The following is a 19,071-nucleotide window of genomic DNA, read 5'->3' as shown; positions in this document are numbered from 1 at the left end:
AAACTGATTGCTCCAAACATTGACAATTTGCATTTCGAAGACCAAACACTGTTTATTTCACATTCTGGATTGGATATTTCATTAGCGGTAGTTACAAAATGTTTACTTATCTTATTCCGCCAGTGCTAATGTTACTTTATGACCGTATTGAGAAGCAGATTACGTGTTAATGAACTCATTTTATCAATGACAAATTGTACCTTCACATTACTGACATAGACAGAATCCATATAGGTGTTATTGACCTTGAAGACCTTTGCCAAGTTACTTTACTTTGAGGTAGAAGATTGTTTTAGTACTATTATATAATAATTGACTTCTGCACAATCATATAATATACAAATATACCCACATAATACACTTTCAATGAACATAACCTCTAAATACACATAGAACTATTGGTTTATTTTGCTTAAGCTTTCTTTCTATTTCTATGAAAAATAATACAATCTTTACGTATATAGAATATATTAAAACAAAAAAGCACGTACAAAAATAGCGCACAGTTCTCCAACAGTTATAATATATTCATACAGTGTCCCTTCAATATACATGGTTTTTTTGCATCTCTATGCACTTAAGACCCTGTTACACACAGCGACATCGCTAACGAGATATCGTTGGGGTCACGGAATTCGTGATGCACATCCAGCCTCAATAGCGACGTCGTTGCGTGTGACACTTACCAGCGACTGCTAACGATTCGAAATACTCACAAAATCGTTGGTTGTTGACACGTCGTTCGTTTCCACAAAATCGTTGCTCATTTGGTACGCAGGTTGTTCGTCGTTCCTGAGGCAGCACACATCGCTATGTGTGACACCCCGGGAATGACGAACAACTGCCTACCTGCATCCTCCGGCAACAAGGTGGGAATGACGTTCATGCGGCTGTTCTCCGCCCCTCCGCTTCTATTGGTGGCCCGCTGTATGACATCGCTGTGATGCCGAACTAACCGCCCCCTTAAAAAAGAGTGCGGCCACAGCGACGTCGTTAGGAAGGTATGTGCGTGTGTTGCGTACCGGCGATATTGTTCGCCACGGGTAGCGATTTCCCAAGATGCACAAATGACAAGGGTGGGTGTTATCATTAGCAACATAGCTAGCAATGTCGCTGCGTGTAAAGCAGCCTTTACTTTGTATATTTACGGGTCCTCACCATTGGCAGCAACTTTATCATTTTTTTTACCTGTGACTGCAATCAATTAATAATATCTCATTATTAGAAACATTACCTTTAAGACAAAAGCAGACAGGTTGTTACATTTACATTATACAACCTGAGATGTGTTTCTTATGCTGTGAGAATCCTGGCCTCAATATCTTCAGTGCAGTATGTGTAAAACTCTTGCCTGAAGCTTTTTTCTTCCCCATAGAGTGAACTGCAAGAAAAAGAAATTCCTCTACAGCCCAATGTACGATCTGTATATTCAGAATTGTATTTTTTTCTGTTTAAATGACATTTCTAAAATTAGAATACATATTCGGCCATGTTCTTGTTGTTGTAGCCTAAGGATATAAGGCTTACTGAAGAATGGCAAGAAATATATTACATAAATAATACTGTCTAATAATAATAATAATAATGCTAGTGCTGCTACTACGAAAGTCCTACATGATCATAAATAGAAGAAATTAAATTCACAATCATAAAAATGTGATGACAGCATATTTAAAGGGAATCTGTCAGCAGGTTTTTGCTATATAAGCTGAAGACAACATGCTGCAAGGGTTAAAACAGAGATTTATGGGATTCCTGCCTTGCCAAGGTCCGATCTGTTCTTTATTTGCAATGTTTGTTTAAGCAGCAGGATCCTCATCGTTGCTTGAACTACAATGTTACGCGCATAGCAGTCCAGCATGCATCATCCGTTGATTGACACTTTACTGTCAATGCTCAATCTCTATAGAATGCCTGGGTTGGGTGAGACAGCTCCATCAGCTCTGCTACATGCTAAATCTAAAAAATTGGATTGTGTCAGAATAGCTGCATCCAGTAATCTAAGTGATATATCATTGGATTCAGGGTCTTTTTGCCTACATCATGCTGTTGTAAGGTGAGGTAGCAAAAACCTGCTGACAGATTTCCTTTGAGACTAATGCCTTATGGCTGCGTTTTTTTTAGATATTAAAAATACTAAACAGGGTTCACTATTGTACTGTTGGTATTGTATTTTCTGCACAAAATCAATGAAGTCTGAAAATATCCTGCCACATTTAACCACGTGTGCATCCATATTTATGTCCCATTCTCCATTGTTGGCAGAGCCTTGTTTCATGCTTTTAGGATTTGAGTATAGATTGGTAATACCTAGACTACCATTTACCATGGCATATATTAATCTCTTATTTGCTTTGTTGCAGAGTCAGCCAGCTACAGAAAAAAGATACAGAAACAAAAAGGACCATATGATGTGCAAAGCCATGTGTTTGTGCATTGCATATTCATCTACAATTGGAGGACTGACCACCATTACTGGAACTTCAACTAACTTGATTTTTGCAGAACAGTTTCAAACGTAAGACTGTTTGTATTCATCTTATCTTTTTATCCATGGTTAAAAAATGTAGCGTCTGTTTACACTAGCCGACCAGAGGTAAAAAGAACCGCAGATAATTACCGGTTTACAAAACTGTTGTGACTTGGCGTTTACATGGCAATATCAACCAGCTATGCCAATATGAGCCGGGCATATGCATGACATCGGTAAGATGAGGCTCGGCTGTGCCCACCCATCACATTCATGAAAGTTACACCCCCTTAGTGGTGTATCTTACTCAAGAAATGCACTTCGGTCCTAGAAGTACAAGTCCACCAGATAAGAGATGTGCCTAATCAATGGAGGAGCATGTGCCTCATAAGGAAGTAGGCATGTCGTATTCCACTGAGTCCATACATTAAGGCCGGCATTCACGAGACCAATCTTAATCATTGGTCCCTATCTGTCTGTGTGTTTATTCATATTGTAACCTAGTGTAAAACTAAATGAAAAGATAACTAATAAAAAACATTAAGGTAACAAATGTGTATGGATAAGCGAATCAGTTCATAAAAATCTAAATCATTACACATTTCACAAAAAATTCTAATTCACGAGAGTCCAAATATTTTGTGATTCAGTTTACGTGAATGACAGCAAAGTAGAAGACATCTTATTGTGAGGGCTGGGAAAGAAGTCAAAACATCTCTCTCATACTCTCTTGTACTCGCCTCTCCTTGGCATTCCCATCCCTTTAATGGCACTAGTCTTTTTATTAGCCCCTCTGTATTCGCCTTCTGTTTACAAGTCTATGGCACTGCCTGTCTTTGCTAGGCCCTCATGATCATGTGAGATGAGACACGTCATTGACAATAATTAAATGTTTAAGACACCAATTGACCACAAGCAGCCTAATTAAAGTGGTTGTCCAGTCTAAATCCTTAAGTCCACAGTCACTCTATGTGTCACTCTATGTGACTGCTGACTTATGAGTCCTCACATCGTACACACTGTGTCCTATGAGGATTTAACCGGTGTCAGACCCGGGAACGGTAGTCATGTGGCCGCGAGTATGTGATGGGAGGATTCACAAGTCTGCATTCACATAGAGTGACACAAAATGACATAGAGTGACTGCAGACTTATGGCTTTAGAACAGGCAACCCCTTTAAGAGCAGCAGCTATGAAGGACTAGAAACAGAAGAAGATAGAAGAGAGATAGAGGAAAAGGACAGAAGTCATTGGGTAACTGTTGATGATGGGAGAAATATGGGGAGGCCTGAGGAGAGGTGAATATAAGAAGGCTTCTTTTCTTATCTCCTTCCTGATAGATTTGATTTGCACCATATTTAGAATGGTCGAATTTGAGTATATCTGACAAATTAAAATCTTGCCAGATTCGCTGATCTCTATTCTAGTATGGACACAAGTGAGGGCATTTTTATTTTTTTTAATTGCTGTATATTTGGCTAGCAAAATATTTTTTGAGTTTGGATTTCATTAAATCTTTTGCAGCTCTAGAGTGTCTCCTGTATGTCAGATGAAAGAAGAATGTATGCTTCTGTAACCTAACAAGTCTTCGTTACACTCATTGCAGTTTGTATGATGGATTTTTCTTTTAGGCGCTATCCGCAGAGCACAGAGATTAACTTCGGAACATGGTTTCTTCTCTGCATTCCAATCACCATCATTTTGATGATACTATCATGGATATGGCTTCAGTGGCTCTTCCTGGGATTCAAGTAAGGATCTCATTACCATTATGTAGAATATATTCAAATGTCACTCAACAACTTTTCTTCCACCGTTCAAGAAAATTCTTCAGATAACTGTCTTATGACAAAATTGACTGTAGCGTGTAGCTAAGAAATGACATAATTAGTCCGGTGAGTGATGACATTCTCACTTCAGATCTGTGAAATACTTATAGGATAATCTACCTGTGACTCTACATGTCGTAATATTAGATACCACAGATAAGGTCATTGATCGGGTATGGGGTCCTATATATGGAACCATTTATCAAGAAGTACTACATTGTTATTTATAATACCCGGTATAGGAGAATGACTATGTGCTAAAACACCTAAATGCACTGGTCCAGGGAGTTCCTTACAGATATCCTTTTGAAATTAATTTATTGTTTTCTATACTTGCACTATACAAGGATTTTCACTTATATAAAAAATGAACGTAGAACAATCTAAAGACATCACAAACCCTTTCATCTAATACATTCTGTATACACAATCGCTTCATCTTACTGTAGTTAGGTTCCCTGTACATACAATTAGACTGCACACCTTCTTCTGTGCATTAATAAGATCTCACTGCATAATACATACTGGGACTTGACATTTACATTCCAAGTACAGAAGATATAAAAGAGAATGGAAAAGCTCAGTAGATGTTTTATATATGTTTATTGTACATTCTACAGTTTCTTTTACATGATATAACTAAGGATTGGAATGCCATGGAAAAAAAGTAAAGGTCAAACTCACGAAAGTACAACTATATAATAAATAGTATAATCATATATTTGACCCAAATGTAATATTATCATACAGTAAACTCTCCACTGTATCCTCCTGTTATTTATAATATACAGTCATATGAAAAAGTTTGGGCACCCCTATTAATGTTAACCTTTTTTCTCTATAACAATTTGGGTTTTTGCAACAGCTATTTCAGTTTCATATATCTAATAACTGATGGACTGAGTAATATTTCTGGACTGAAATGAGGTTTATTGTACTAACAGAAAATTGTGTAATCTGCATTTAAACAAAATTTGACCGGTGCAAAAGTATGGGCACCCTTATCAATTTCTTGATTTGAACACTCCTAACTACTTTTTACTGACTTACTAAAGCACTAAATTGGTTTTGTAACCTCATTGAGCTTTCAACTTCATAGGCAGGTGTATCCAATCATGAGAAAAGGTATTTAAGGTGGCCACTTGCAAGTTGTTCTCCTATTTGAATCTCCTATGAAGAGTGGTATCATGGGCTCCTCAAAACAACTCTCAAATGATCTGAAAACAAAAATTATTCAACATAGTTGTTCAGGGGAAGGATACAAAAAGTTGTCTCAGAGATTTAAACTGTCAGTTTCCACTGTGAGGAACATAGAAAGGAAATGGAAGAACACAGGTACAGTTCTTGTTAAGCCCAGAAGTGGAGGGCCAAGAAAAATATCAGAAAGGCAGTGAAGCAGAATGGTGAGAACAGTCAAGGACAATCCACAGACCACCTCCAAAGACCTGTAGCATCATCTTGCTGCAGATGGTGTCAATGTGCATCGGTCAACAATACAGCGCACTTTGCACAAGGAGAAGCTGTATGGGAGAGTGATGCGAAAGAAGCCGTTTCTGCAAGCACGCCACAAACAGTCGCCTGAGGTATGCAAAAGCACATTTGGACAAGCCAGTTACATTTTGGAAGAAGGTCCTGTGGACTGATGAAACAAAGATTGAGTTGTTTGGTCATATATAAAGGCATTCTGCATGGAGGCAAAAAAACACGGCATTCCAAGAAAAGCACTTGCTACCCACCCATTTGGTGGTGGTTACATCATGCTTTGGGGCTGTGTGGCCAATGCCGGCACCGGGAATCTTGTTAAAGTTGAGGGTCGCATGGATTCAACTCAGTATCAGCAGATTCTTGACAATAATGTGCAAGAATCAGTGACGAAGTTGAAATTACGCAGGGGATGGATATTTCAGCAAGAAAATGATCCAAAACACCGCTCCAAATCTACTCAGGCATTCATGCAGAGGAATAATTACAATGTTCTGGAATGGCCATCCCAGTCCCCAGACCTGAATATCATTCAACATCTGTGGGATGATTTGAAGCGTGCTGTCCATGCTCGGTGACCATCAAACTTAACTCAACTGGAATTGTTTTGTAAACAGGAATGGTCAAATATACCTTCATCCAGGATCCAGGAACTCATTAAAAGCTACAGGAAGTGACTAGAGGCTGTTATTTTTGCAAAAGGAGGATCTACAAAATATTAATGTCACTTTTATGTTGAGGTGACCATACTTTTGCACCGGTCAAATTTTGTTTAAATGCAGATTGCACATTTTTTGTTAGTACAATAAACCTCATTTCAATACAGAAATATTACTTAGTCCATCAGTTATTAGCTATATGAAACTGAAATAGCTGTTGCAAAAACCCAAATTGTTATAAAGAAAAAAGGTTAACATTAATAGGGGTGCGCAAGCTTTTTCATAAGACTGTATATATATATATATATAAATATATAACTATATATATAATATATAACTGTAACTATATATATATAAATATATAACTATATGTACAGCCAGTGAAATAAGTATTGCACACGTCACCAATTTTCTAAGAAATATATTGTATATTCCTAAAAGTGCTATTGGAACGAATTTCTCACCAGATAACAGATCCATGTATACAAATATATATATATATATATATATATACGGTATATGCACACACAAACACATAGTGTCTGAAAAAAGTATTCATAAAACTTGCACTTTTCCACATTTTTTCACTTTACACCCACAGTCCTTAAAATCCTAAAATCTCAATAATAATATATTATGTGAAATACTGTACCAACACAAAATAGAAAGTATTTGTGAAGTGTAAAGGAAATTATACAGGTTTTCTTACTATATAGAGGATATAAATATGAAAATACATGCAAAGTACATGAGTGACCACAAATATTTCATGATGACAGAAACATGGAACCTTAGATTAGACACAGGATCCAATATTGCAGCTGCAGCATTTCAAAGAAGATATGCTTTGCAAAGCCGGTCAAGGACTACACATTTTGGGTGATGAGTCCAAGGCATGTCCCCAGCTACTTCTTATTGGCTGGTCCCTAAACCTGACATTTGGGAGAGCCATTTCTATGCACATGGGAGAGCTATGTCAATCCATGGGAGAAAGGTGGGGAGAAGCCGCTGAAGACCTAGGACTAGTCATCCAAGGTATATAGTCCTCGGTGGGCTTTGTTTTCTCCAAAATGCCCCAGCATTTTAGAGTAAAACAAACAATGCTGCGACCACAGGTAGCATAAATCTAATGTCAGCAGAAATACAAACACATTGACTAAAATGTCTCCCAGTCATAAAATAAGAGTGTTAGTAGCTCTGGTTAAACATTTGAGAGCAGTTAAGCAATGGTTTACTATAATATATGTGTATTTTTGAACTTCTTTAACAAGCGTGGTTAGTTATTGATGAGCATATTCACAATATAGCGTAATTATTAATGATCTTTTAGCAGATAACAGACAAGTTACTGTTCTACTTGATCAAAATAATCTATTTTTTTTATTTAAGCTTTAAAGAGATGTTTAAATGTGGAAAAGCAAAAACAGAAAGAGAAATTGCTTCCGCAAAAGTTATCTTGGACGAATACAAAAGTCTTGGCCCATTGAGGTAAGGCAAAAAAATAACTAAAATGAAAAAAGTAAATAATATCAAGGACCAAGGATTCACAGTACATTATGTTATTTTTTTCTAGCTATCAAGAAATTATGACTTTCATCCTTTTTCTTCTAATGGCTCTGCTGTGGTTTACTAGAGACCCAGGATTTATACCTGGATGGTCTGAACTATTTCCTCAGTAAGTATTGTCCTCTTATATTAGTTTTTTTCCTTATGTTAAATATCCATTACATATCATACCACAAAATACAGTTTAAAGTTGCCCACTTAAAACTTGAGGCCATACCCTCCCAGCTGCAAAAAGTACAGATAACTAATGCAAGTTCAATAAATCATTACAGTACATATAAAGGACAAGAGCTGTTGATTCACTTTCTATTTTAAAGTACCTGTCCTATTAATATTTTTACTTGCCCCTTTGTTAGGTATCATGTTTGTAAGTGTCATGAAGTTAGTAACTTACTCACTCGTGGCCGTCTTCTTAAGATTTTAGCAGTGCTCCGGTACCACGTAATCATTCCAGTAACCTGCGGAATCCCTGTGTGGAGTAGTGGTTACTCTCTCAGGGTAAGTGTATGAGGCCCAGAAGTAGACTAGCCTTGTTTTGACTCACATAGACCTGCATTCAGAACATTCAAAAAGTGACCTCCGCTCTATACAGCAACCAGTGTGATTCACAGGGTAACAAATACACACACTTGGTGCAGAAACAGACCTGGATTTGTCAGAAGATGTCAACTAGTCAGTTTTTTACCTTCATGACATTTAGGCCGGAGTCACTCTTAGGCTGGAGTCCCACTTGCGAGTGCCTAGTTCGCAACTCATGCAAGACTCACATCACATCATCCGGCATGGCCGCACATTCTCCTGACAGGAACAAGTCGGTTGCATGCATCTCTATGCAGCTGAGAAGCTCCTGTCCGAAGAGTGTCAGGCTATATCGGGTGATGTGATGCAAGACTCGCGTGTATTACATGTGAGTCACTAGCAAGTGTAACTCTGGCCTTACACACATAATCCCCAACAAAGGGAAAAATAAAATAAAAAAAAATCACTAGTGTGGTTCTAAAGCGGGCTTTACACACTGCGATATCGGTCCCGATATCACTAGCGTGGGTACCCGCCCCCATCTGTTGCGCGACACAGGCAAATCGCTGCCCGTGCCGCACATCGCCCAGACCCGTCACACATACTTACCTGCCCGGCGACGTCGCTGTGACCGGCAAACCGCCTCCTTTCTAAGGGGGCGGTCCGTGCGGCGTCACAGCGACATCACTGAACGGCCGCCCAATAGCAGCGGAGGGGCGGAGCTGAGCGGGACGTAACATCCCGCCAACCTCCTTCCTTTCGCATAGCGGCCGGGAGGCAGGTAAGGAGAGCTTCCTCGTTCCTGCAGTGTCACACGGAGCGATATGTGCTGCCGCAGGAGCGAGGAACAACCTCGTTACTGCTGCAGTAACGATTTTTGAGAATGGACCCCCATGTCACCGATGAGCGATTTTGCACGTTTTTGCAATGATGCAAAATCGCTCATCGGTGTCACACGCAACGGCATCGCTAATACGGCCGGATGTGCGTCACCAATTCCGTGACCCCAACGAGTTCACATTAGCGATGTCGTAGCGTGTAAAGCCCCCTTTAGGACTAGAGCATCTCTAAAGTTCTGTACAGTCATTGCCAAAAGTTTTGAGAATGACACCAAAATTATATTTTCACATGATCTGTTGCCCTCTGGTTTTTAATTGTGTTTGTCTGATGTTTACATCACATACAGAAATATAATTGCAATCATATTATGAGTACCAAAAGGTTATATTGACAGAATGAGTTAATGCAGCAAGTCAATATTTGCAGTGTTGACCCTTCTTCAGGACCTCTGCAATTCTCCCTGGCATGCTCTCAATCAACTTCTGGACCAAATCCTGACTGATAGCTGTCCATTCTTGCATAAGCAATTCTTGCATTTTGCCAGAATTTGTTGTTTTTTGTTTGTCCACCCGTCTCTTGATGATTGCCCACAAGTTCTCAATGGGATTAAGATCTGGGGAGTTTCCAGGCCATGGACCAAAAATCTCTATGTTTTGTTCCATGAGCCATTTAGTGATCACCTTTGATTTATGGCAAGGTGCTCCATCATGCTGGAAAAGGCATTGTTGGGCGCCAAACTGCTCTTGGACAGTTGGAAGAAGTTGCTCTTGGAGGACATTCTGGTACCATTCTTTATTCATGGCTGTGTTTTTAGGCAAGACTGTGAGTGAGCCAATTCCCTTGGCTGAGAAGCAACCCCACACATGAATCGTTTCAGGATGCTTAACAGTTGGCATGAGACAAGACTGGTGGTAGCGCTCACCTCTTCTTCTCCTAATAAGCTGTTTTCCAGATGTCCCAAACAATCGAAGAAGGGATTCATCTGAGAAAATGACTTTACCCCAGTCCTCAGCAGTCTACTCTCTGTACCTTTTGCAGAATATCAGTCGGTCTCTGATGTTTTTTCTGGAGAGAAGTGGCTTCTTTGCTGCCCTCCTTGAAACCAGGCCTTGCTCAAAGAGCCTCCGCCTCACAGTGCGTGCAGAAGAACTCACACCAGCCTGCTGCCATTGCTGAGCTAGCTCGGCACTGCTGGTAGTCCAATCCCGCAGCTGAAACAGTTTTAAGGTACGGTCCTGGCGTTTGCTGGTCCTTCTTGGGCGCCCTGGAGCCTTTTTGGCAACAATGGAAGCTCTCTCCTTGAAGTTCTTGATGATGCGATAGATTGTTGACTGAGGTGCAATCTTTGTAGCTGCGATATTCTTCCCTGTTAGGCCATTTTTGTGCAGAGCAATGATGGCTGCACGTGTTTCTTTCTTTAGAGATAACCATGGTTAACTGAAGAGAAACAATGATACCAAGCACCAGCCTCCTTTTAAAGTGTCCAGTGGTGTCATTCTTACTTAATCATGACTGATTGATCGCCAGCCCTGTCCTCATCAACACCCACACCTGTGTTAATGGAACAATCACTAAAACAATGTTAGCTGCTCCCTTTAAGGCAGGAATGTAATGATGTTGAAATGTGTTTTGGGGGTTGAATTTCATTTTCTTAGCCAATATTGACTTTGCAAGTAATTGCTGTTAAGCTGATCACTCTTTATGACATTCTGGAGTATATGCAAATTGCCATTAGAAAAACTTAAGCAGTAGACTTTGTAAAAATTAATATTTGTAGCATTCTCAAAACTTTTGGCCATGACTGTACAGTAACTATTACAAAGAAAATGGGGTCCTGACTCCTGGTTTCCAAAGCAACATCTCACCGAGACCAGTACAGTACATATTGCCCCTAGTGTGTTGCTCTGATTTTGGTCAATCACAGAAATTATACAAGGTTTTCCAGCAAATTGCATGCCCAATGTACCTGGCACCTTAAGCATTGTTATATTTAATGTGATTATACAGAGGTATAATATATGTAAATCTTGTAAGGCCATTGTAGCCTAAAGGACTATGGCATAAATGTAAGTTATGATTATTTTTTAATATCCTTTATCCAGAGAATGCTATTAAAATGAATTTATCACCATGAACAACGTACCTAAATTACTATAATGCACAGAGAGCTGAATAGACATAGATTCCAACAGTGTAATTGTTATTTCTGAGCTCACTTTCACTCCACTACAGTAAGTTTCCAAATGTTCAGTAAGCTAATACTATAATTATACATAGAATACAATAATATACCTAAGAGTCTCCTCTACTCAGGGGCGGCGGACATATTGGTGCAATCTATGTGGCTTCACATGGCCCCTCCAGCTTAGGGGGCCCGTTTCTACCTACAAAGCAGGTGAAGTTGTGAATTTTTATGAGCTCTGGGGCAGCAAAGGGCCCATATACTGTTCTTGCACGGGGGGCGCTTTTCGGTCTGTGTCCACCAGTGACTCTACTCTACTATATATCTGGTAATAGGAGTCTGGGGCATGTTCTACAAGAAAGAACATGGAACGAGTTGCCACATTAATGAAAGTGAGTTCACAGATAAAAATGACATAATTGGAATCTGTCTCTTCAGCTATCCATACATCACAGTACTTGTGGGTGGGGGAGGGGATGAAGGGTGAGGGGTGGTTTAATGATAACAGATTCTTTTAAATAAAATCTGTGACCTGTTTGTTTTCAACACTATCTGGAAGTAGCATAATGTAGGTACAGAGACCCTGATTCCATTGATGTATCACTTACTGGGCTCTTTGTCATTTTAAAAAAATGCCGATATTATCTTCTGCAAGTCTAGCAGTTCTCTGAATGCTGAGTGCTGTATTTCCCCTCCCACACCACTGATTGGCAGCTTTCTGTGTACACTGTGCATAGCCAGGAAGCTGCTAATCAGTGATGGAAGTAAGTATGGAGCTCATGAATATGGAGGACTATATAGCAGCAGATTTACTAGTCATCTAGTTATGATCTCCTGCCGATTAAACTAATTTTGTAAAAAAAAATACAGTAAGTGACACATTGCTGAGATCAAAGTCTCTGTCTCTACATTATGCTGCTCCCATATTAGGTGGCAAAAACCTGGTAATAGATTCCTCTAACCCTTTACCGACTTATGATGTACTGGTATGCCATATGTTGGCTGCCTGACTCAGAAACTGAGCCCGCATTTTTGCTGGCAGATGATTTCTTTAATATTCAGCCATCATCTGCTTCTAACAGGTGGGTTGGAGGGTAGCTCTGTCCGTGGATATTAACCTGTAAAATGCAGCTGTCAATCCACGACAGCTGCATTTACAGTGCACGTTCAGTGGGTGTACTGTTTTAATTGCCCACTGGCACAAATGTATGGTGCTGATGTGTTGTTTTCACAGCCAGTGGTCTGCTGAAGACCCCTGTGCCTTTCATGACTGCGCTTCTGTGAATCCCAGGCTGTGGCTGACTTTCATAGGAGACCATGATTTCTGCTATATATAGCAATACTGTGGTATCAGAGGATCGCAGATTCAAGTCCCCAAGAGAACAATAAAAGTCTGATCTATGAAATTATAAAATGAATTAACCTGATCAGTAAACAGCATAACAGGAAAAGTCAGACTGCCAGAATTGCATTTATTAGCTCATCACTACAGTCCCAAAAATGCTGTAAGAGTAGATCAAAAATCGTATATATCCCCAAATGGTATTAATAGAGTGCTCAAAACATGCTATACACAACTCAATAGCCTGAAAAGTGACAATGTTATGGCTCTTGGAAAAGGCAACACAAGCAAAAAATGTTCTCTTTTACAAATTAAAAAAAGCAACACATTTTTTTTTACCTCTTAAATAAAGGAAAACAATGCATGTTTGTTATCACTGACCTGGAGAATCCCATTTCTAGGTCATTTTTACCATATAATAAACCCTGTAATTAAAAAAGAAAACAAATGACAATTGTAGAAATGCATGTTTTCCACTATTTCACCGCACTTTTTCTTCAATTTCTGCTGCGAGGCTTTTGGGGTCTGTCTCTGCCATTTTGCACATCTAGTGGCTGACATTTTTGCCCATTCTTCTTTGTGAAATAGCTCCAGCTCAGTGAGATTGAATGGAGAGAGTTTATGAAGAGCAATTTTCATGCCTTGCCACATATTCTCAATGGGATTTAGGTCTGGACTTAGAGGGCCATTCATACACATGAATATGTTTTGATATAGACCATCCATTGTAGCTCTGGCAGTATGTTTAGTGTTCTTGTCCTGTTGGAAGGTAAACCTAAACCTCAGTATCAAGTCTTTTGCAGCCTCTAACAGGTCTTCCACCAGGATTGCCCTGTATTTAGCTCCATCCATCTCCCTGTCAGCTCTGAATAGCTCCCCTGTCCCTTCTGATGAAATGCATCCCCACAGCATGATGCTGCCACCATGTATGACGGTGGGCATGGTGTTTTTAGGATGATGTGCAGTGCAGTCTATTGCATTTAGCCCAAACAGTTCTACTTTGGCCACATCAGACCAACATACCAAAAATGTGAAAAAGTTCACGTGATATGAATACTTTTTCAATGCACTGTACATACGTGGCAAATAGCTATGTTAAAGTGATACACACATGAAAAGCCATATGCTGCTACTATGGCAACACATCTATAGCATCTGTTTTCTCTGTGCAAAAGGACCTACTATATAAAACCACTGCTCAATCAGCAGATAATTATTTAGCACTGTTGCCATGTAACCATGTTATGTATAGAAAGGTTGCCAATGTATGTGGCCATGTATATAGAAAACATTAATACTGCACTGGGAGCAACTTTACCAGTACCATGGCAGGTTTGATGTACAGTCATATCTCAGGAACCAAATTTTCTGTACCACCTACTTTCATGGATTCTTTAAAAGACTAAAGAACATAATAATTTATACAGATTTAATACATAATGGGAAGGAGGACCCACGGGAGAAAGATAAGGGAAAGACGGAAGGAAGCTATTGATATGTATTAATAGTAAAATACCCTGAAAATAATGCAGACCAAATGATTATCTGTTCACCTTAGGCTAGGTACACACAGAAGTATATAAATAAAAAAAAAATAGGTTTTTTTGGGGGGGGGGGGTTTACGAAGCAGCTATTAACAATTTAGAGGACCATTTATGGTTTCCTATGTTACAGAATTGTAATGTATCCATAAATATCGTATGCCATAACTGTGGCATCTGTTTTTTTCCCCGATAGACTTGAATGGGGGAGTCTCCTCCAATTTCAGCAGGTTGCGATTTTTTTCAGACAGATTCTGCAAGTGAAAAAAAATCAGTGACCTACACTACCTCATTGAAGAACATGGGTCATTGTGCTATCCAATAAAAGAAGGATAGAACAAGTCTGATTTATGCGGGTGTCTGAACGAGCTCTTATAGTGTTATGCAACTCCATGCAGAACATGTTTACTACATGTCGATTAACTCACTTCAGCTGTGAGCCCCTGGGTCTGGCATTGGTGTCCTTCTGCCGGCCTGTCAAATGCTCTATGTAGTCCACAGCTGAAAAGAGTTTCAAGTTAATGCAGGATAGCAATTTGTTCTATCCAAAAAGAGTTTCTGTATCCAAACCATTCCACTCCTAAGTGCCATATCCGGTCCCCATTCTGAGGTCCCTCATTCAGTTTATTAAAAAGGTAATAGGTGAATACTGAAATTACAGTTAGTAAATAGGAGACTCAATGATTATATTCGGAGCCCCACCCAATCATATTAATTATGCACCTCTGTGGATACTTTGGATACTTTATATATGACATTTTTCACATTTATGTTGATGATATTGTGACTGGTATAGTATATCTTTTCTATATATTAGTATGGTTTACACTGTGATGTAGTGACTTTTCATTCTAGGAATGTGTATGCTTTAAACTTTTAGTGTTGCCTACCTGGCTTAGACTTTGGTATGTCTCCTCTATTTCGAGATGGCACTGCAGCTTTCCCTTTTATCTGGGATGGTAATATTTGATTGTTGTGTTCTTAAATGGCTTTAAATATCTGACTCAGAATATGGTATACATTATCTGTCAATGAAAAACACAATTTCTTAAGATATTAGGTATATTATGTATACTTGTTTTTTATGCTCTACTGCTGTCTTGGCAAAATATCAATTGTCTTTCTTATATACAAATGCAACATAATAGAGATTTCCTCCTGTCATGATATAAGAATGACCTAAAACAGCCTATAGCATTTATTCTGTACTAGATGTCCAGAATGTCAAAATCTCATTATATATATCTTTATTTCCAGGTACAAGGGCTATGCTACTGATTCAACCGCTGCTCTGCTTTTAGGAATTCTTTTCTTTATCGTCCCTGCGTATCCCTGGAAAAGAAAGACTGCGGGAAATATCAGTTGAGTATTCTTTGCACAAGTTACTGCTATGAATTCATGGGTAGCACTGAGCAATCACACACAACAGGTCTCTTTATATATTTTACAGAAAGTTAATTTCTAGCAATTAGAAAAGTATCTAAAGGAAAATCATCTTCATGGTGATGACTATCTTGTTCATTTGTTAGAAACCATGCACCGCTATTATGCTGTAGTGTTTCTTGTTTTAGGGCATCTTGCTTTTAGATTTCAAAATCCATTAGGCTGAAGATTATAGCGGAAAAAACTTAGTAATACACCATATGTTATGCTTAGTCTGAGAGGGGGTCTATTGAGCTATATGGACAGCATATCTTCAGTTATACATACTTATATATACAATACAGTATATATATATATATATATATATATATATTATACATATATATAATGTGTGTGTGAAACATCAGACTGCAAACATCTGAGTGCAGTGCGATATACGCAGAGACAGGCAATGGAGAAATTAATCCATCTTTTCGGCACTTGTGAGCCACTTCTCGCATGCGACAGAATCGGAGCACAGAAGCTGACACTCTGATCGCTTTCACGGCAGAGTCTGAGCCGAGTGTTATTAGCATATTACATTTGATTTTCTCTCATCTGATTCAATACACCAGTGTGACGCCGGCCTTTTGATGTGTTACATCAGTGTTCTTCATATTTAAAATAAAAACATGTGAAAGCTTCATATCTTCTCCTGTCAAAGAGTGAAGGATGCACAGCAGTGTGATACAACTAGGATGGCATCTGTGTCTTGTCCTAGTTTTTCATGTATGCATAGACTTGCATTGGCAAGTTTGAGCCATAACCTGGACATGACGATTTTTTATTGTGGACAATTGGACATATGAAAGGCCAAATAGACTATAATGCCTTTGTGTCCTATGCGTAAGAAACATGAATAGAACATGTATGAGAAACATGGATGTCTGAATGAGGCCTTAGACCAGTGTTACTCAACTCCAGTCCTCAAGACCCACCAACAGATCATGTTTTCAGGTTTTCCTCAATATTAGGCAAGGAATAATTCCATCACCTGTGCAACATTAATGAAATCCTGAAAGCCTGCTTGAGAAAAACCTGAAAACATGATCTGTTGGTGGGTCTTGAGGACTGGAGTTGAGAAACACTGCCTTAGACCCTTGACATCACTGTTGTATGTTTGAGGGGATGTCACATATTAAAACCTTTTCATTTATGCAGCGACAATGAGCTGGTTGTCAGGGGTCCGAGTACAGAAGGCATGGCCATGCCAACCAGTCAAATTAACCATTTTGTACTCTGGTTGTGTTACTCCAGTCTCTGACAGGAGTAGCATTTTTGGTGCAACACACAGAGGCGCGCACCATTCAGAAGAGGCGCCAAATTCATTAATTCGGTAAATTTGGTGCCTTTTATTCCAGCAAGTCTGGTATATGAACATGCACTATGCTATTCTTGATAAATCGGGCCCTATAATTTCAGAAACAAATTAAACAGGGTTTATTTTTTATCTACAGTGGACACAAAAAGATTAGCTGGATAGGTAGATAGATTAGATCGATCGATTGTCCAATCGATAGATAGATAGATAGATAGATAGATAGATGGATTAATAGATAGATAGATAGATAGATAGATAGATAGATAGATAAAGGCTATTTGCAAGATTAGAATAATGAAAAAAAATTTGCAAAATTATCCAAAGCATATTTAACGAACCACAATTCTATTTTTTATTATAGATTCGTTTGATTATGCACCACTGATTACGTGGAAGGAATTTCAAGCTTGCATGCCCTGGGATATTGGAATTCTCGTTGGTGGTGGATTTGCACTGGCTGAAGGATGTGAGGTAAAGAAAAAAGTGGATTTTTAAGTATTGATATTATTTGACAAACAAACTCCTATGATAAGTGGCCCACCATGTCCGGGAAAGGATTGTTTCAGTGCAGTGTACGATATTCATCACTAAGCAGTCACTGCTGATGCCATTGATTTTCCAACACTTGGACTGCATTTATCATTTATATTCTTTATTGATGGTTACCTGTTTCTTTAAATGGGCTGATTAGTTAATGGAGCGACTGCTGAACAGTTACAAGTTCATCTCAATACATTAGCATATCATCAGAAAGTTAATTTATTTCAGTAATTTAATACAAAAAGAGAAATGCATATATTATGTAAAGGCATTACAAACAGAGTGATCTATTTCAAGTGTTTATTCAACACCTGAAAAGGCTTCCTAAGCATTTAAAATGGCCCTATAGTCTGGTTCAGTAGGCTGCACAATCATGGGGAAAACTGCTGACTTGACAGATGTCCAGAAGGCAGTCTTTGACACATCCACAAGGAGGGTAAGCCATAAAAGATCATTACCAAAGAAGCTGACTGTTAACAGAGTGCTGTATCCAAGCATATTAATGGAAAGTTCAGTGGAATGAAAAAGTGTGGTAGAAAAAGGTGCACAAAAAAACGGGATAACCGCAGCCTTGATAGGATTGTTAAGAACAGGCCATTCAAAAATTTGGGGGAAATTCACAAGGAGTGGACTGCTGCTGTAGTCAGTGCTTCAAGAGCCACCACACACAGACGTATCCAGGACATAGGTTACAACTGTCACATTCCTTGTGTCAAGCCACTCATGACCAATAGACAACGCCAGAAGCGTCTTACCTGGGCCATCGAGAAAAAGAACTGGACTGTTACTCAGTGGTCCAAGGTGCTGTTTTCAGATGAAAGTAAATTTTGCATTTCACTTGGAAATCATGGTCCCAGAGTCTGGAGTAAGAGTGAAGAGGCCAAAATCCAAGCTGCTTGAGGTCTAGTGTGAAGCTTCCACAATCAGTGATGGTTTTGGGAGCCATGTCATCTGCTGGTGTAGGTCCACTGTGTTTTATCAAGACCAAAGTCAGCGCAACCGTCTACCAGGAAATTTTAGAGCACTTAATGTTTCCCTCTGCAGATAAGTTTTTTGGAGATGGAAATTTCATTTTCCAACAATACTTGGCACCTGTCCACACTGCCAAAAGTATCAATACCTGGTTTAATGACCACAGTATCACTGTGCTTGATCGGCCAACAAACTCACCTGACCTAAACCCCATAGAGAATCTATGGGTTATTGCCAAGAAGAAGATGAGAGACACCAGACCTAACAATGCAGACGAGCTGAAGGCTGCTATCAAAGTAACCTGGGCTTCCATAACACCTAAGCAGTGCTACAGGCTGATCGCCTCCATCCCACGCCACACTGATGCAGTAATTCATGGAAAAAGG

General features: G+C 39.2%; 1 protein-coding gene across 1 annotated transcript in view; it reads left to right on the top strand.

Annotated features, from left to right (window-relative positions):
• SLC13A1 (solute carrier family 13 member 1) overlaps window positions 1-19,071 on the top strand; it is a 45,789-nt gene that overhangs the window by 16,972 nt on the left and 9,746 nt on the right. The window contains exons 8-13 of the mRNA XM_075345076.1: window positions 2,364-2,518; window positions 4,102-4,221; window positions 7,830-7,928; window positions 8,014-8,115; window positions 15,688-15,791; window positions 17,535-17,644. Of these exons, the coding sequence (XP_075201191.1) occupies window positions 2,364-2,518; window positions 4,102-4,221; window positions 7,830-7,928; window positions 8,014-8,115; window positions 15,688-15,791; window positions 17,535-17,644 (690 nt within the window). The remainder of the gene's footprint in view (window positions 1-2,363; window positions 2,519-4,101; window positions 4,222-7,829; window positions 7,929-8,013; window positions 8,116-15,687; window positions 15,792-17,534; window positions 17,645-19,071) is intronic.

The sequence above is a fragment of the Anomaloglossus baeobatrachus genome, chromosome 4 (genome assembly GCF_048569485.1).
Source record: "Anomaloglossus baeobatrachus isolate aAnoBae1 chromosome 4, aAnoBae1.hap1, whole genome shotgun sequence".
Classification (NCBI taxonomy): Eukaryota; Metazoa; Chordata; class Amphibia; order Anura; family Aromobatidae; genus Anomaloglossus; species Anomaloglossus baeobatrachus.
Note: the sequence above shows the minus strand (reverse complement) of the source record. Positions and strands in the feature narration are given on the sequence as shown.